This window comes from Melanotaenia boesemani, chromosome 9 (genome assembly GCF_017639745.1).
Source record: "Melanotaenia boesemani isolate fMelBoe1 chromosome 9, fMelBoe1.pri, whole genome shotgun sequence".
Taxonomy (NCBI): domain Eukaryota; kingdom Metazoa; phylum Chordata; class Actinopteri; order Atheriniformes; family Melanotaeniidae; genus Melanotaenia; species Melanotaenia boesemani.
In genome coordinates, this window is record NC_055690.1 from 9852597 (window position 1) to 9865929 (window position 13333).

Here is a 13333-nt window from a genome sequence, read left to right on the forward strand (position 1 = left end):
GCTGCTGTGTGCACATGGCAGACTAATCTCAGGGCCTGATTGTTGAGGGTGTTATTATCATCAATCTCTTAAGGAGTATCGTAAACGCTAATTGTAACCTTAACTTGCAGCTGAATGTGACAGACATCTTTGTATATTAATTTACTTACATGGTCCGGGTTCCGCTCGTTCCCAGGCAGTGCCGTGCGTAAAGACATTTTCGTCCCAGAGTGTAGGTCGCCGTCCAGGAAATAAATAAAAGTAGGCAAATGGTTTGTGTTCCGTTGATTAAAAAACACAAAAAACACAAACCCTGTTGAGTCTGGCTGTCAGTCCCTCCAGGCTCGGTGTGCGTGAAGGTAAAAACGGCTCCCCTTCTCACACAATCCCCATTGTTACAGTCCGTGAAAGCAGCACAGATCACCGTGACAGTGATCCAGCTTAGATTGATGCGTAAAAACAAACTGTTCGCTACAATCGCCTCATGTCTGTCTTTTCCTCGATCTAAACCTGCCTCTTCTGAAGACACAAAAATAAAAGCCAAGACTGAATCCCCCCTACTTAGCTTCTCACTTTCCCCCAATCCCTCCTAGACGCTACCGTATCATTTCGGTTGACGGTGGATGGATCACTAGAAGAAAAAAAAAAAATCCCGGCTATCACCGGTTTATCAGCTGTGTCATCTCCAACTGAAAAAAAAAATAAAATAAAAGCATAAACATTGAGGTAAATGGTAAGAGCTTCGAGAGCAAACACGATGGTCTCTGTCCCTGCGACCACTACTGGTCGAGTTCAGAAGAAAGGGGAGTTTCTGTTTTCCTGTTAGCTAGCTAATGGGACATTTTTGGATGACAAAAGTCAAAACGGCGGCGCTCACGAAAGAACAGCCAGAGAACCAGAACCTAACGGAGACAGCAATTCTGAGTGCTGAGAGACAGACGCAGTCTTGGGGAAATAAATCAATGACCAACTGCAGTTGAAGAAAGCGGTGGATGTGCAACCTCACAGACTCCAGTTCTTCTCAGTCCAGTCCGCTTTTAGATCCTCTTGTTCGCTTTGGTAACCAGCAGTACCGCTGTGAATGAAAAACTACCGGCATCAGAACTCGAAGACGTCCTTCTCTCCATGCTATAAACTAACAGTTGTTTTCGTTAAAATAATAATAAATACGACAGAAAACGGGATCTCCCTCCCCTCCACCTCAACACAGTGACAAGAGAAAGAGGGAGGGACGTCGGCGCGGTAAGAACAGGCAGAGCTCTGCGTCTGTGGCCGCTCGTGCACACGCACATGCGCCGCTCTGTTCACTTTTGCTGCCTTCAGGTACTCCACACAAAATCAGTCATCCTAATTCATTAACTAGCGCTCGTAATTAAAGTAATATTTACCCCCAAACGACTGGTTAACTGTCTACAATTTACTAACACAGTTACAACAAGCCATGTTTTGAATAATTTCAACTTTTTCCCAGGCGAATTTGTACATAGAAAAGCTATTTTATCTTTTCAAGTCCTCCAAGAAGAAATGTTTGCCCCCTGGCGGCTAAGATTAGACACGACTACAGATTATCGGTCTGAAAAATATTTGAGGTTATGTGGATATGTGTCAAATGCGTCACCTGCGCAACTATCAGACTGATGCTCATTTACAGAAAACGTAGGTGAAGGAAACCCTTAATGCTTTACGCCAACAGTGAGGGGATCTGGTGGCTCTGTTATGCTGTAGGGGAATTATCCAGTCATGGTTTGGACCTACTTGCCCCCTGCAAGGTCACTTCAAATCCATATATAGTTTTCCTGAATATAAACCTGTGATAAATACTAATAGTTTTTTTGTTTGTTTGTTTGTTTTGTTTCCATGAGACAATACTTAGATCCATAGGACACACGTAGCCACTGAATGGTTTGATTAGTATAAAACTTTTGTAAATTACATGCAGTAGCCTTCATAGTCACTAGATCAAAACCAAACTGAGTACCAATAGGAAATTTTGGATCAAAATGTTGGATGCCATTCATTAGTATCATCAGAGCTTAGGCCATATTCTTTTGAAAGAATTATGAAGCTTCTGAAATGGGAATACAACATAAAACTGTTGTTGACTTTTAGTTGCCACCAAAAGTTCAAATAATACAGATTTTTACTAAATCCAACATGTCCAGGTTTTTATAATTATATGTTTTCTTGTCTTATTGTTGTTTTTGATGAAAATCTAAATATATATATATACATACATATATATACATATATATACACACACACACATATATATATATATATTTATATATATATATACAATTACAATGGCAGACTAAAAGCAGGTGTGTGTAACACCATGCACTTAATCTGTAATAAAAAGGTTCATCTGCTAACACCAACAAGCAATATATTGTACTGTACAAAAATCTAGTCACCCCTTATTAACTTATATAATGCGTGGAAAACAAAGTTTGAACAATTTGAAAGAGCTTGAAAGTCAGTATTTGATTCTTAGAAAAGCTTTCTTGTAGCTTTTTAAGCAGTCTTGTGAAATATTTTTCCACACTTCTTGAATGACTTTTCAAAGCTCTTCTTTGTATGTTGGCTGCTGTTTGTTTTATTCTCTATCAAGATGATCACACACTGCTTCAATAATGTTGAGGTCTGGGCCCTGGAAAGGATTCATTCCTCTATCAGATCTGTTGCCAGTGATTTTCAGCCCAGTTCTCTTATCATGTGGCATAAATCAGCCTTTTCTCCCTGATTCCCTTCCTTAAGAATAATTTCTTGGAAGCCACCCTTCCACGGAGACCATTTCTGATGAGACTTTGACCAACAGTAGATGGATCAACTGAAGGTCGAGTGTTAGATCTTTCATGGATTTGTTCCTATTATGGAAATCACTTTCAGATTCTGTTCTGTTGAAGATTCACTTTTTTACTTTTCCTCCTCTTGTCTAGTTTCTTCAAAGAACACATTGCTCACCATGCTGAAACATCCCAGGTTTTCAGATAATAGTTCTTTGGAAATCACCTTATTGCTGCAAAAATCCTATTTTTTGTCTGTCAAACTGTGTTATCTTTGGTATAAAGAATTGAGAACAAACAAGAGCCAAAAGATCAAATTCAACATAGGTCCTTTGCTAGACACAACACTGATTCACCCCTTGAGTTAGTTGCCTTTTTATACTTGATTGATTCATAAATCATTGGCTTAACACTAACAATACTAAAAAAAACAGTCAGATACAATAACTGGCATGAAAATGGGTAAATAAAGCAGCAAATGTCCAAGGAAAAACACGGACGGAGCCTCAGGAAGCCCGAAGAACTACAGATCAAGACCATGTTAAAAGATTACAACTATGCCTGGCTGCTTGGAAGGAAAATAAAAAGAAATTAGATGTACTTCAAGACTTCTGCATCTAACTATATACTAGCAGAGGATGAACGATTATCTGCATGCGTTTCTTCAGTCTTAAATAAAAATAAGCTTTTTAAACTTATTTGAAAGGTTGCTAAATTACACGAGAGTCCAAGGATTTTTTTCTTTTGTTTCATTTTCAGTTAAAATATTATGAAGATGTACTGTGAAGTAAATGAGATGTCACAACTGTATTCTGCTAATAGCACAATCAATCCTAACTATGAAGCTGAAAATGGTTGTTCCTACATCATGTTGATGCTTTACTAGTTTAAGTTATTTTCACACTAATGACGGCTTTACAGTGCAGCATAACCTATATTGTGTTTTTATGAGTATCATTTCGGTTGACGGTGGATGGATCACTAGAAGAAAAAAAAAAAATCCCGGCTATCACCGGTTTATCAGCTGTGTCATCTCCAACTGAAAAAAAAAATAAAATAAAAGCATAAACATTGAGGTAAATGGTAAGAGCTTCGAGAGCAAACACGATGGTCTCTGTCCCTGCGACCACTACTGGTCGAGTTCAGAAGAAAGGGGAGTTTCTGTTTTCCTGTTAGCTAGCTAATGGGACATTTTTGGATGACAAAAGTCAAAACGGCGGCGCTCACGAAAGAACAGCCAGAGAACCAGAACCTAACGGAGACAGCAATTCTGAGTGCTGAGAGACAGACGCAGTCTTGGGGAAATAAATCAATGACCAACTGCAGTTGAAGAAAGCGGTGGATGTGCAACCTCACAGACTCCAGTTCTTCTCAGTCCAGTCCGCTTTTAGATCCTCTTGTTCGCTTTGGTAACCAGCAGTACCGCTGTGAATGAAAAACTACCGGCATCAGAACTCGAAGACGTCCTTCTCTCCATGCTATAAACTAACAGTTGTTTTCGTTAAAATAATAATAAATACGACAGAAAACGGGATCTCCCTCCCCTCCACCTCAACACAGTGACAAGAGAAAGAGGGAGGGACGTCGGCGCGGTAAGAACAGGCAGAGCTCTGCGTCTGTGGCCGCTCGTGCACACGCACATGCGCCGCTCTGTTCACTTTTGCTGCCTTCAGGTACTCCACACAAAATCAGTCATCCTAATTCATTAACTAGCGCTCGTAATTAAAGTAATATTTACCCCCAAACGACTGGTTAACTGTCTACAATTTACTAACACAGTTACAACAAGCCATGTTTTGAATAATTTCAACTTTTTCCCAGGCGAATTTGTACATAGAAAAGCTATTTTATCTTTTCAAGTCCTCCAAGAAGAAATGTTTGCCCCCTGGCGGCTAAGATTAGACACGACTACAGATTATCGGTCTGAAAAATATTTGAGGTTATGTGGATATGTGTCAAATGCGTCACCTGCGCAACTATCAGACTGATGCTCATTTACAGAAAACGTAGGTGAAGGAAACCCTTAATGCTTTACGCCAACAGTGAGGGGATCTGGTGGCTCTGTTATGCTGTAGGGGAATTATCCAGTCATGGTTTGGACCTACTTGCCCCCTGCAAGGTCACTTCAAATCCATATATAGTTTTCCTGAATATAAACCTGTGATAAATACTAATAGTTTTTTTGTTTGTTTGTTTGTTTTGTTTCCATGAGACAATACTTAGATCCATAGGACACACGTAGCCACTGAATGGTTTGATTAGTATAAAACTTTTGTAAATTACATGCAGTAGCCTTCATAGTCACTAGATCAAAACCAAACTGAGTACCAATAGGAAATTTTGGATCAAAATGTTGGATGCCATTCATTAGTATCATCAGAGCTTAGGCCATATTCTTTTGAAAGAATTATGAAGCTTCTGAAATGGGAATACAACATAAAACTGTTGTTGACTTTTAGTTGCCACCAAAAGTTCAAATAATACAGATTTTTACTAAATCCAACATGTCCAGGTTTTTATAATTATATGTTTTCTTGTCTTATTGTTGTTTTTGATGAAAATCTAAATATATATATATACATACATATATATACATATATATACACACACACACATATATATATATATATTTATATATATATATACAATTACAATGGCAGACTAAAAGCAGGTGTGTGTAACACCATGCACTTAATCTGTAATAAAAAGGTTCATCTGCTAACACCAACAAGCAATATATTGTACTGTACAAAAATCTAGTCACCCCTTATTAACTTATATAATGCGTGGAAAACAAAGTTTGAACAATTTGAAAGAGCTTGAAAGTCAGTATTTGATTCTTAGAAAAGCTTTCTTGTAGCTTTTTAAGCAGTCTTGTGAAATATTTTTCCACACTTCTTGAATGACTTTTCAAAGCTCTTCTTTGTATGTTGGCTGCTGTTTGTTTTATTCTCTATCAAGATGATCACACACTGCTTCAATAATGTTGAGGTCTGGGCCCTGGAAAGGATTCATTCCTCTATCAGATCTGTTGCCAGTGATTTTCAGCCCAGTTCTCTTATCATGTGGCATAAATCAGCCTTTTCTCCCTGATTCCCTTCCTTAAGAATAATTTCTTGGAAGCCACCCTTCCACGGAGACCATTTCTGATGAGACTTTGACCAACAGTAGATGGATCAACTGAAGGTCGAGTGTTAGATCTTTCATGGATTTGTTCCTATTATGGAAATCACTTTCAGATTCTGTTCTGTTGAAGATTCACTTTTTTACTTTTCCTCCTCTTGTCTAGTTTCTTCAAAGAACACATTGCTCACCATGCTGAAACATCCCAGGTTTTCAGATAATAGTTCTTTGGAAATCACCTTATTGCTGCAAAAATCCTATTTTTTGTCTGTCAAACTGTGTTATCTTTGGTATAAAGAATTGAGAACAAACAAGAGCCAAAAGATCAAATTCAACATAGGTCCTTTGCTAGACACAACACTGATTCACCCCTTGAGTTAGTTGCCTTTTTATACTTGATTGATTCATAAATCATTGGCTTAACACTAACAATACTAAAAAAAACAGTCAGATACAATAACTGGCATGAAAATGGGTAAATAAAGCAGCAAATGTCCAAGGAAAAACACGGACGGAGCCTCAGGAAGCCCGAAGAACTACAGATCAAGACCATGTTAAAAGATTACAACTATGCCTGGCTGCTTGGAAGGAAAATAAAAAGAAATTAGATGTACTTCAAGACTTCTGCATCTAACTATATACTAGCAGAGGATGAACGATTATCTGCATGCGTTTCTTCAGTCTTAAATAAAAATAAGCTTTTTAAACTTATTTGAAAGGTTGCTAAATTACACGAGAGTCCAAGGATTTTTTTCTTTTGTTTCATTTTCAGTTAAAATATTATGAAGATGTACTGTGAAGTAAATGAGATGTCACAACTGTATTCTGCTAATAGCACAATCAATCCTAACTATGAAGCTGAAAATGGTTGTTCCTACATCATGTTGATGCTTTACTAGTTTAAGTTATTTTCACACTAATGACGGCTTTACAGTGCAGCATAACCTATATTGTGTTTTTATGAGTTTCAAATGATTTTTTCTGGTTAGCAGACAAAAACTCCATATTCAAGTACAAATGGAACATCACATTGTAGCTAACTGTATCTCTATAAACCCTCCAGCCCTGAAAAATTCATAAAGCAGAGCATCTAAAACCAAACACTGCAGAGTATGAGCCTGTACATCTTCCTGACTCCTTACATATGCACCAATCATTCGACGGCAGAGAAGAGCTCTAACACTCATCAGTCTGGTTGACCTTCATTGAGAATATTGATCCTAACTTCTGCCTCTTTGCTTTGAAGTTCATTGAATGTTTAGATGCCTGTTTATTTCTTCATATTTTGTGTCTGGTGTCAAGTTGTTTCAAAAGTGAAAGCTGAGTTATGTATGTGTTTTTTAATCAACTTATTTTCAGACTATAAATAAAATTTTGGGAGTAAAGATGTGAGCAAGTGGTGAGAACTCTTTCTAGAGCTCAATAATTGAATATAATAAAATACATATTTATTTTTGTGCAATGATTACCTGTAGTTCAGGATCTGATGAGGTCTTTTACTAAAGTAAGGATCAGGCTTCATCCCCATGTGGACTAAATTTAAATCTAAACTAAATGCATTATTGCAGTGTAAAGTACATACAAGCTGATTGTTGGTGTTTCAAGTGTTTGGTTGTTTATTATTTAGAATTCTCAGAGTCTTCACTTGAAATAATTACAAAATAGAAAATAGAAACACAAGTTTTACCTGGATTGATCTGGACCTGTTGGAACGAACCCAGGGCCTCATCCTTCCTCTCCAGCCTTACTTCCTGGTTGTAAGTGGGACCCTTGGTGGTCTGAAACCCGGGAAATTGAGGGGCTGGTAGTGGAAGGAGCAAGTGAGCAACACATGTGCAAGTTTGCTGTCATCAGGCAGAGAAAGGCATTTACCAGCAGAATAAAGTTCTATTGCTGGAAGAGCAAGAGGATCAATGCTGTAAAGATCACCCAGCACAGCAGTCCATATTTCCACAGACTGCAGAGCCTGTACCGAACACAGTGAACAAAGAGTACATCAGCATCATTATCCCGGTCAGCTGTGTCTAAACCAATTAGAGCAAAATAACTACTAGATGTGGAATTGTCAATATATCTAATGGGCTATGGAAAACAAAGGGTGGTAATAGGAGAACCTGTCTCTGATGTTCTCTACAAGTGTGTGTGTGTGTGTGTGCGTGCATGTATGTGATTTGTACAGCTCTGGGCACGTCAGCAGGGATCAATCCAAACATAAACCACCCTGACCAAGAATGAATCAACACATCAACAAACACATAAATTACTGTCAGGATTTTTATTTTAAATCTTATTATCTGGTTATTGAGTTTAACCATCACAGCTACAGCCGAACTCAGTCCCAGAACCAGGAGCTGATCCTTTTAAATGCTCACTCTAACAGAAGTACAAGAGCATAAACAGTTTACTCACTAAAACCGAGTTTGAGCCTGCACTTTTATTTTAATTTAAATCAGATTTTTAAAGATGTGACAATAACAAAATCCTATCCTGTAATCTTGAGCTAAAAACATCTATGTAATAAACAAATTTTAATAGCGTCAGAAAAGCCACGTTTAAGAATGAGTTGGCTCTGTCTGTAAACATGTTTCAGCCTCTGGCCAAATCATTTCTATCGTGTTCTGTCATGTTTTTATTTTGCAATACCTGCTTAAATACATTTTAAATAAGTACTCGTTAAAAAAACATTTCCTTTAAGTCACATTCTATTTTTGTTTTCTTAAAGCACATTTATAGAATTTTTCATTTTTAAGACCTGGATGTTAAGTTGGCATAAAAACAAAAAGAAACTTTTAACCCTTTTAAGGGGACTCAAAAGTTTCCGGAAGCTGTATAAAAATGACTACAACAGTCACACTGTTTATTTCCTCTTCCACTGGTTGTAATGACTGCTGCCTCTGCCAATCCCCCACACTTCCTTCAGTGATGCTGGCCCTGGGATTAGAGCCAGCCTGACCTACTGTACAGGCCCATGTCTGTCCAGCAAGACGGCTAAATGCTGACGTCATTCACAGAGATTTAAAATAATGCACACACAAATTAAATAAACTAAAATAAACTAAAATAAACTAAAATAAAATAAAATAAAATAAATCAGACCAATCTTAGTCTTTTTGAATGACCAGTTTTCAATAAAATGTATTATTGAGTTAAAAGTGCAAGATTAGTCTGCAGAAAGTAAAAAACTGAAACCTTATGGATTCCTTCCATCATGCCTTCTTAATCAATTAAAACATGTTTGGGAGTTTTTTGCTTGTAGAATCGAAGACAGAAAGAAAGAAATGCAGCCTAATTTAAAAAGCTGCAGACTGAAATAAATTAATAGAATACAAGCTTCTTTTTAGAGAGACAGAAAAAAGATTTTCTTCACATAAAAGGAAGAAATTTGAAATATTCTTGATAGAAATGCGCCATCTGCTGGTGAAGAGCTGACAGTAATGAAGAAGTATCTGCAGAAACACAAACCTACAGAAGCATCAAGGATGCATAAAGCTACTTTTGAGACTAAGCAAGAATTTTTTAACATACTGCTGCAGTGTTTTTCATTAGCGTAGATTTAAAGCCAAACACGAGCCTGTATAAAAATAAAAATATTTTATCTCAATGCCAAAAAATTATTTCAGGCTGAAAAAATGACACAAGTAATTTGTGCATGACCCTAAGCTGTCAGATTATGTGTAAATTAGGGGCCACTGTGTTGTTACAAACCCAAGCCGAGGATTGAAGCCAATGAGTCCTTTTTTCTTTAGAACAATAGATCTGATTTTGCAGTTCATAAGTGTGAATGGGGAATTTCTTTAATCCTGTCTCTGTGTGTGACAAAGCTGTTCTCATAACTGCAATGGTAATTTTGAAGCTGTATAATTTCTAACCACACCTTCCTCCGAACCACATGATCTTAACATACACCACAGCTTAAGACAGTCTGCAAACTGTTTCTTCTCAGCTTTTACAGAAAACTTGCTACCAAACATAACATCGAGCACTGTCCTCTACTTAGAGGTAAGTCTTAATTTAAATAAAATGGTCAACCACTCCGAGCTGCTTTCCTTGTTTATGTACAAACATATAACACTTGAAGCTGTTTAAATTGTAATTTATGACCTGCAGATAACAAAAATATAGTGACAAATTGTAATCAATTAGTATATTTAAAAATGTTAAAGTCAAAACCAAATTAAGGCTTTCACAGTTCAGAGTTAAATAGTTTAAGCTAATGTTTAAGATAGGAAAAAAATCCTTAAGAACACATAAATAAAACTGTATTTATTTGTAACATGAAGTCACCGTTAACTCACTGATGCCAAATTTACTCCAAGAACTTTTTCTGTTGGATGGAAGAGTTTAATATTGTGTGAATTTTTCATTGTTAAATGTTCTGCTGCAGCCGACCATGCAGGCAGCTCTAACTTTGGCCTCTCTGAGCCTCTTGGTGTTGCCGTCTGATCTCTGTCCACCTGCCTGCCGGTGTCTCTACAACCTGACCACTGTTACATGTCGAGGAAAAGGACTACAGCAGATCCCTGAGCTGCCCGGGACCACGGAGAAGCTCTACATCTCAAACAATAAGATACAGGAAGTACCGGAAAATGGGCTGAATATGCTGCAGGTATGAAACAACAGACTGGAAACCACTTTCTGTGTGGTGGTTATGAGAACAACTCATTCTGGTAAGATGCTCCTGATGCTGTCTGTATACAGCATTATACTGTGAAACAGGCTGACACAAAAACATATTTCTTTACTATTTGATGTGTTTTCATACACTGGTTTAATGCAGATTTGGCTGTAAGGATTAAACATGATACTCATCTTCTTTTATTCTCTCTACTGCAGGTCCTGGACCTAACACAGAACCAGCTAAGTGTCTTCCTTTCACTAAACCCAGTTTGCCCCAATATGACGAAGCTAACTAAGCTCCTCCTGCGTGACAACAACCTGAAGAATTTACACCCTGGTCAGTTCCTGAACTGCCCAGCTCTCAGCTTATTGGATCTGAGTAAGAACCAGATCAAACATTTACCAGTTGGATTCCTCTATGAACTGGCTAATCTGAAGATGCTGTTTTTGACATATAACCAGATTGAAACGCTACAGGCAGGTGTCCTGGAGGGAGCCCTCAACCTCACTGAACTCCATCTCAGCTACAACTGTATAACACAGATAGAAGACAATGTTTTCAGGAGCTCTGCTGAGTTACAGAAACTTTTCCTGTCTAATAATAGAATCAGAAATGTGGGAAAGGCTGGTTTCAGAGGAGCAACAGGTCTCGAACACCTTGACCTTAGTGGTAACCAGTTGGAAGAAGTTCCATTGGAGGCATTAAGAGATTTAAAAAAGCTTAAGCTTCTGAATCTAGCCATGAACAAACTCCTCAGCCTTCCAGAGGATTCCTTCTCCTCACTGAGCCTGTTGGTCCAACTCGACTTGAGCAGCAACAACCTGACCACCCTGTCAGAGGGGTCCCTAACAGGTCTGCTCAATATGACTGACCTGGATCTTAGTCAAAACATCTTAACTTCTCTTCCCTCCAATGTCTTCAAAAGTCTGATCAGCCTGAAGCTTCTGGATTTGGACAGGAACAGACTGAAGTTACTTCCGGCAGATGTTTTCAGTAACTTGACCCATCTGCAGGAGCTGCATCTGGACAACAATAGCATCTCTGACTTACCAGCTGGGTTATTTGATGCCCTGCACAAACTAAAAGAATTACAGCTGTCGCACAACCACATCCTGGAGCTCCACCATACTATCTTTGTTAAGCTCACGTCACTACAGAGGCTGAACTTGAAACAAAATGCTCTGAAACACCTCCCAAAGGGAATATTCCACATGTTAAATGCCCTCAAAGAAATAGATCTGAGCAACAACCACATTAAGTCCCTGCATCCCTCAGTCTTCCATGATTTAGTGAGAGTACAGTCAGTGAGACTCTCCAGTAACCACCTCTCTTCTCTACACCCAGACCAGTTCAGAGACTTAACACATTTAAAAGAATTAAAACTAGATGGAAACCACATAGTTCAACTTCCTTCTAACATCTTCATGGGTCTCAGAAAACTTGTAACACTGGATCTGGGTAACAATAATCTGTCTGAATTGTCTGTTTCTGGCTTTGAAGGCTTGACCTGTCTTAAAGAACTCAGGTTGAGCTTCAATCACATTCAAAAAATCCCTCTCAACACCTTTCATTCCCTCCGAAACCTCCGCAGACTTCTGCTGCAGAACAACAGCCTGGATAGTTTTCCCCATCTGCTCTTTGTCCGGCTATCAACACTAAGAGAACTAAATCTGGATGGAAACAAGCTGGCTCACCTGGAGCCTGGTGTCTTTCAAGGACTAGGATATCTCCGGAAACTGAGCCTGAAGTCCAACCAGCTCAGAACACTGCAAAGTGGGACTTTGGAGCCTTTGGAAAACTTTACCACTATTTATCTGTCAGGTAATTTCTGGGATTGCGACTGTGTGAATATGCTCTACGTCTGTAACTGGGTTACTATCCACAGAAACAAACTAGCAGATCAGCCAACCTGCTTCACATCCTCTTCATCAAAGTTTGTCTGTGAAAACTCAACCCTGACTGAAACCACACCACTTTCACAGTCTGCCCAGTTGCCCCTATTCTTACTTGATTATTGCATTACAAGTGCAGCAAGGGGTTCGTCTTCATTTCCTGTTTCTGCACATAATGTCACAGCTGTTAGCACACAGTGGCTTCCTCTGACCTGGTTGCATTCTCTAAAACCTTTTACATTTTACATTTCTCTGCTTTTTGAACTCGGTGCTTGATTTTAAAGTATAATGAATATAAAAAATTTTCATTTTTGTGTCATGTCAAAGTGTGCAAGCAGGATTTGTGTAAATTTAAGCACACATTAGTGCTTTTCTGAGGTAAAATTGTAAAGCCTTCACATCTTGGAAAACCCCTCTTTTTAAGGCTGTAAAGGTTAATCATGTGCAGAGATGATGGCTTGTGAATTTCTGTGTGTATGTATGCATTTGTAAGTTTGAAGCTCTATGCTGCTTTGTATGCATTATGAGTCAATAAAAGAAACAAACATGAACATTTTATGTGTATCATCTTTATCTCAAAAGGGTGAGAAGCAGAGCTTAAAAAAGGATTTTAACTGCCATTCTCAAATTCAGGACTGTCTTGTTTAAAATTCTTTTCTCTCAAAGTGAGAAACACTGAAAAGCAGTGGCAGGCTGTAGGAGGGTTTTTAACTTTATAAAGGGACGTAAAATTAGTTTACAACTTGCTTTAACTGAACACATTTAACAAGAACTTCAAAGAAAAGCCAAATAATTTTAAAATGTAAGGGTTTTCATTTGAATTATTGTTTAAGAGTTTAAGAAAAATGTGCTACATTAAGCTAGCTTAACTGAGCATAAAAGCTAGCTACAACTTAACAGCTGCTAGCATTATATATTTGTTTTATATATTATCT

At 38.1% G+C, this 13333-nt stretch overlaps 2 protein-coding genes across 9 annotated transcripts in view; one reads left to right on the forward strand and one right to left on the reverse strand.

Annotated features, from left to right (window-relative positions):
* The window catches only part of mark4b (MAP/microtubule affinity-regulating kinase 4b), a 67137-nt gene extending 59495 nt beyond the window's left edge, over positions 1-7642 (reverse strand). For 2 of the 7 annotated variants that reach the window (XM_041994296.1, XM_041994298.1), the window contains exon 1: positions 150-1413. In XM_041994296.1, coding sequence (XP_041850230.1) covers positions 150-197 — 48 coding nt within the window. In that variant the 5' untranslated portion in view covers positions 198-1413. Of the gene's footprint in view, positions 1-149; positions 1415-7575 lie in introns of those variants that run through there. The other 5 variants (XM_041994295.1, XM_041994300.1, XM_041994294.1 and 2 more) reach the window with 5 other exon arrangements.
* A 2158-nt stretch (positions 7643-9800) lies between these two features.
* si:dkey-182i3.11 (insulin-like growth factor-binding protein complex acid labile subunit) lies at positions 9801-12938 on the forward strand. 2 transcript variants are annotated; one of them, XM_041995044.1, is made up of 3 exons: positions 9801-9887; positions 10273-10494; positions 10722-12938. In XM_041995044.1, exons 2-3 carry the CDS (start codon positions 10279-10281, stop codon positions 12672-12674), a joined length of 2169 nt encoding a protein of 722 aa, XP_041850978.1. In that variant the 5' UTR covers positions 9801-9887; positions 10273-10278; the 3' UTR covers positions 12675-12938. The 2 variants fall into 2 exon arrangements, with proteins under 2 accessions (XP_041850978.1, XP_041850979.1); XM_041995045.1 differs by lacking the exon at positions 9801-9887 and having other exon boundaries at positions 10451-10555.
* The last annotated feature ends 395 nt before the right edge of the window (positions 12939-13333 follow it).